This window comes from Carlito syrichta, unplaced genomic scaffold, assembly GCF_000164805.1.
Source record: "Carlito syrichta isolate Samal-C Ts95f unplaced genomic scaffold, Tarsius_syrichta-2.0.1 Scaffold304455, whole genome shotgun sequence".
In the NCBI taxonomy this organism is placed as follows: domain Eukaryota; kingdom Metazoa; phylum Chordata; class Mammalia; order Primates; family Tarsiidae; genus Carlito; species Carlito syrichta.
In genome coordinates this window covers 124,666-129,667 of record NW_007248551.1, presented here as the reverse complement: position 1 = coordinate 129,667, position 5,002 = coordinate 124,666, and the positions used below count along the sequence as shown (strand labels likewise).

General features: G+C 48.4%; 1 protein-coding gene across 1 annotated transcript in view; it reads right to left on the bottom strand.

The window, feature by feature from the left end:
- Positions 1 to 5,002, bottom strand: part of SUPT5H (SPT5 homolog, DSIF elongation factor subunit) — a 38,565-nt gene that overhangs the window by 24,534 nt on the left and 9,029 nt on the right. The window contains 1 exon segment of the mRNA XM_021713317.1: positions 4,228 to 4,393. Coding sequence (XP_021568992.1) covers positions 4,228 to 4,393 — 166 coding nt within the window.

Here is a 5,002-nt window from a genome sequence, read left to right as displayed (position 1 = left end):
GAAGGCTGAGGCGGAAGGATTGCCGGAGCCCAGCAGGTCGAGGCTGCGGTGGCCGCGAGCATACCACTGCACTCCAGTCTGGGCAGAGTGAGACTCCAACTCAAAAAAAAAAAAAACAATAGCTGGGTGTGGTGGTGCCTGCCTATAATTCCAGCTACTCGAAAGGCTGAGGCAGAAGGATAACTTGAGCCCAGCAGGTCAAGGCTGCAGTGGCCGTGAACATACCACTGTACTCTAGCCTGGGCGACAAAGTGAGATTCCAACTCAAAATAAATAAATAAACAAATAAAAATTAGCTGGGCATGGTGGCTAATCCCTGTAGTCCCAGCTATTCTTCAGGAAGCTGTGGTGGAAGGATTACTTGAGCCCAGGAAGCCTAGGCCACAGAGCTGGAATTATGCCACTGCACTCCAGCCTGGGCAACAGAGTGAGACTCCAACTCAAAAACCAACCAAACATCAAAATAAGGTCAAAGTGCCAGGCTTGGGGGCTCAAGAGTGTAATCCCAGCACTTTGGGAGGAAAGAAGATGGCCTGAGCCCAGGTATTCAAGACCAGCCTGGGCAAGCTGGCGAGTAAGACCTTGTCTCTACAATAAATAAAAAGGCCAGGCTCGGTGGCTCAGCCTGTAATCCCGTGCTTTGGGAGGCTGAGGTGAATGGATTGCCTGAGCCAGTGGGTTCAAGACCTGCCTGGGCAACTTGGTGAGACCTCATCTCTACAGTAAATTAAAAAAATCAGCCAGGCGTGGTAGCGCGCGCCTGTAGTTCCAGTTACTTGGAAGGCTGAGGTGGAAGAATCGCCGGAGCCCAGCAGGTCGAGGCTGTGGTGGCCGGGAGCGGCCACTGCACTTCAGTCTGGGCGACAGAGTGAGACTCCAACTCAAAAAAAAAAAAAAAAAATTAGCCGGGAATGGTAGTGTGCGCCTGTAGTTCTGGCTACTTGGAAGCCTGAGGCGGAAGGATTGCCAGAGCCCAGCAGGTTGACACTGGGATGGCTGTGAGCGTGCCACTGCACTTCCAGTCTGGGTGATAGAGTGAGACTCCAATCCAAAAAAATAAAAAATTAAAAAATAATAAAATAATAAAAAAATTAGCTGGACGTGGTGAAATGTGCCTGTAGTTCTAGCTACTTGGAATGCTGAGGTAGATGGCTCGCCTGAACCCAGCAGGTCGAGGCTGTGGTGGCTGTGAGTGTGCCACTACACTCCAGCCTGGGAGACAGAGTGAGACGTCAACTAAAAAAAAAAAAAAAAATCAAAGTAAGCAAGAAGAAAAGTTCCCTTCCGACTATCTAAGAAATACTAGTACATACAGTTCTTTTTTTAAAAGATGGGGTTCGTGGTCATTGGCTTTATTATTATTATTATTATTTTTTTTTTTTTGAGTTGGAGTCTCACTCTGTCGTCCAGACTGGAGTGCAGTGGCCACTCCCGGCCACCGCAGCCTCGACCTGCTGGGCTCCGGCGATCCTTCCGCCTCAGCCTTCCAAGTAGCTGGAACTACTGGTGCGCGCTACCACACCTGGCTAATTTTTTGGTTTATTGTAGAGATGAGGTCTCACCAAGTTGCCCAAGTGGGTCTCGAACCCGCGGGCTCAGGCAATTCAATCACCTCAGCCTCCCAAGGTGCGAAATTACAGGCTGAGCCACCAAGCCCCGGCTGGCTTTATTATTTCTTACATTGTAACAGCTAACATTTCTTTTTTTTTTTTTTTTTTTAAGAGTTGGGAGTCTCACTCTGTCTTCCAGGCTGGTGTGAAGTGGCACACTACTGGCCAACGCAGCCTTGACCTGCTGGGCTCCTGTGATCCTCCTGCCTCAGCCTTCCAAGTAGATGAACTACAGACGTGCGCTACCATGCTTGGCTAATTTTTGATGTATTGTAGAGATGAGGTCTCGCCAAGTTGTCCAGGCAGGTCTTGACCCACTGGCTCAGGCAATCCACTCGCCTCAGCCTCCCAAAGCGCTGGGATTACAGGCTGAGTCACCAAGCCAGGTCTAACATTTCTTGAAAACACACCATGTGCTCTGCCCTGTTCTGAGTACGTGAAACAGATTCCTCACTGACTCTTCCTGGCAGCCCTGAGGGAGGCACTGTCACTGTTCCTATTTTCTTTCTTTTTTTTTTTTTTTTTGAGTTGGAGTCTCACTCTGTCGCCCAGACTGGAGTGCAGTGGCCACTCCCGGCCACCGCAGCCTCGCCTGCTGGGCTCCGGCGACCCTTCCACCTCAGCCTTCCAAGTAGCTGGAACTACAGGCACGTGCTGCCACGCCTGGCTAATTTTTTGATTTGTTGTAGAGATGAGGTCTTGCCAAGTTGCCCAGGCGGGTCTCGAACCCGCGAGTTCAGGCAATCCACTCACCTCAGCCTTCCAAAGGCGCGGGATTACAGGCTGAGCCACCGAGCCTGGCGTGTTCCTATTTTCTAATAAGAGCCTGTAGATTCAGAGAGGTTAAGTAACTTGCCCAAAGACTCAGTTGGTACCTGACAGGCAGTCTGGCTCCATGATCCGTGCTCTTAACCTCTTCGCCATGGTACATATACTCTTTTTTACGTATTGAACATTACAATAAAAACTTAAAACAGTAACACTTGTACATAATGAAAAAACCTGAAATACGTAGAGAATATAAGTATAAAGCCTCCCTTCCATGTCTAACCCCCAGTTCTCAATCCCTTTTCCCAGAGACAACTTTGTGACCAGCTTCTTGCCTAGAGATAATCTGTGCATATATAAGAAATGTATATAAGCCCCCTATAAAATGCTTTAACCTAGTTTTGTACCTTCTTTGTTTTCTCAGCACCATCACTGCCCGGAGTTCCTCCACAGCAGTCCATCCTCACATACTATCCTATCTGCCCATAATTCATTTAACCAGGCCCTATCACCAATGAACATTTAGGTCACCAAACTTTTGCCAACTGCAGACAGGACTACAACAAGCATCTTTGTTCGCATATCTTTGTGCACTCATGTGAGTTAATCCTAAGTGTACGCCTAACAGGAACTGCTGGGTTAAAGGGTCCCTGCGCGTTAAATGGTAACAGGCAGGCCTGGTGCAGTGGCTTAAGCCTGTAATCCCAGAACTTTGGGAGGCTGAGGCTAGAAGACTGTCTGAGCTCAGGGGGTCGAGACCAGACTAGAACAGGAAGCTCAGGGGTTTGAAACTCCTACTCAATATAATACATACATACATACATACATACATACACATACAATGTTAATAGGCACTACCACGTAACTTTTCACACAGACAGTACCCACCTACACTCCCACCACCAACACATGGGTGGTCCCTGGTGGCTCATGCCTTTCACACAGCATATCCATTTTCTTCATCTGTGCCCATCAGCTTCAACCTTTTCTCTAAGCAAGACTCCCTCCCCTTCAGCCATTGAGGAACAGGGCAAAGCTCTCCAAGACTCAGGAACACCCAGAATACTTCCTGACCCTCTTTGCTATGTGACAATAAACCTGTTTGCCACATAGGTAAAAGGGTCCCAAGAAAACAGAGGATGATGTTCTTAGGAACCCCCCTTTCTATGGGTAAAGGAAAACAAACACATTGATGTATTTCATGAAAGTATCAACTAGTGTGAGCCTCTCAGGAACTGAAATTTAAAAAACCATAAAGAGGTCGGGCATGGTGGCTCACGCATATAATTCCAGCACTTTGAGAGGCCGAGGTGAGAGGATTGCCTGAGCCCATGGGTTCAAGACCAGCCTGGGCAACTTGGCGAGATCTCATCTCTACAATAAATAAATAAAAAAATTAGCCGGGTATGGTGGCATGTGCCTATAGTTCCAGCTACTCGAAAAGCTGAGATGAAAGGATCACCTGAGCCCAGCAGTCAGAGGCTACAATGCCTGTAAGCATGCCACTGCACTCCAGCTTGGGTGACAGAGTAAGACTCAGACTCAAAAAAGAAAAACGGGGATCTTTTAGGAATACACACAGATATATTGTGGGGCAAAATTATGTATTTGAGATTTGCTTCAACATCATCTAGTGGTGGAATGAGAAGGAATAAATGAAATAAGTTTATTAAATTGTGAACTGTTGAAGCTAAATGATGATGGTACCCAGAGTTCAATATATAGTCAAATCCTACTAGTTTTGTGTTTGCAATTTATCAAAATGTGTTTTTAAAAAAGAACATGCAAGAAATGAAACTGAAGATGAAGTCTAGCCTCCGCTCAACACTTGCCCAGCCCTGTGACATACCAGCCTCATCCAGAATGAAGCCACCATGACGGGGTTTCTTGGGGGGCCGATCATCATCTTCCTCTTCCTCTTCCTCATCGTATTCTTCCTCCTCTTCCTCCTCCTCTTCTTCCTCAGGTTCCTCTTCCTTCTCACTGCCCGCTGCACTCCGCCGTTCTTCCTCTACCTACAGAAGTCAGGCAACATTGGGGCACCACACTCTACGATCCTAAAATCCAGAAGACAAGCTCTCCAACCCAAATCTGACCTCAGATCTGCTTTTTCTGCACATGTCCCTCCACTCTGGCAGGCCTCTCTGGTTATCGTCCCATCTCAGTGATGACACTGCCATCCCCCAGCCACCCACCAACGCCTGGGAGCTGACCGACTCCTCCCTCCACTAGACCTCCTGCTCACCTTCCACCTGGCCTTGAGTGTTATTGCTTGATGAGGCCTGGTCCTTGGCCCTGTCTTTCTCCCCAACAACACCCCTGGGTTGTCTTACCCGCTCCCCTGGCTATGGTGGACATCTCTGTGACAATGCCTCCCAACCTGTTTTTAGCCCACATGCTTGCCGATGTCAAAGGCCCCTAGTTGCTAACTCTGCGGACATTCTGGAGCCCCTGCCATCAAAGCAGCATGCCCTCCCTACAGAAAGGCTCTTCCTGGCCGGGCCTGGTGGCTCAGCCTATAATCTCAGCACATTGGGAGGCCAAGGCAAGTGGACTGCCTGAGCCTGCAGGTTCGAGACCAGCCTGGGCAACTTGGTGAGACCTTGTTTCTTTCTTTTTTTTTT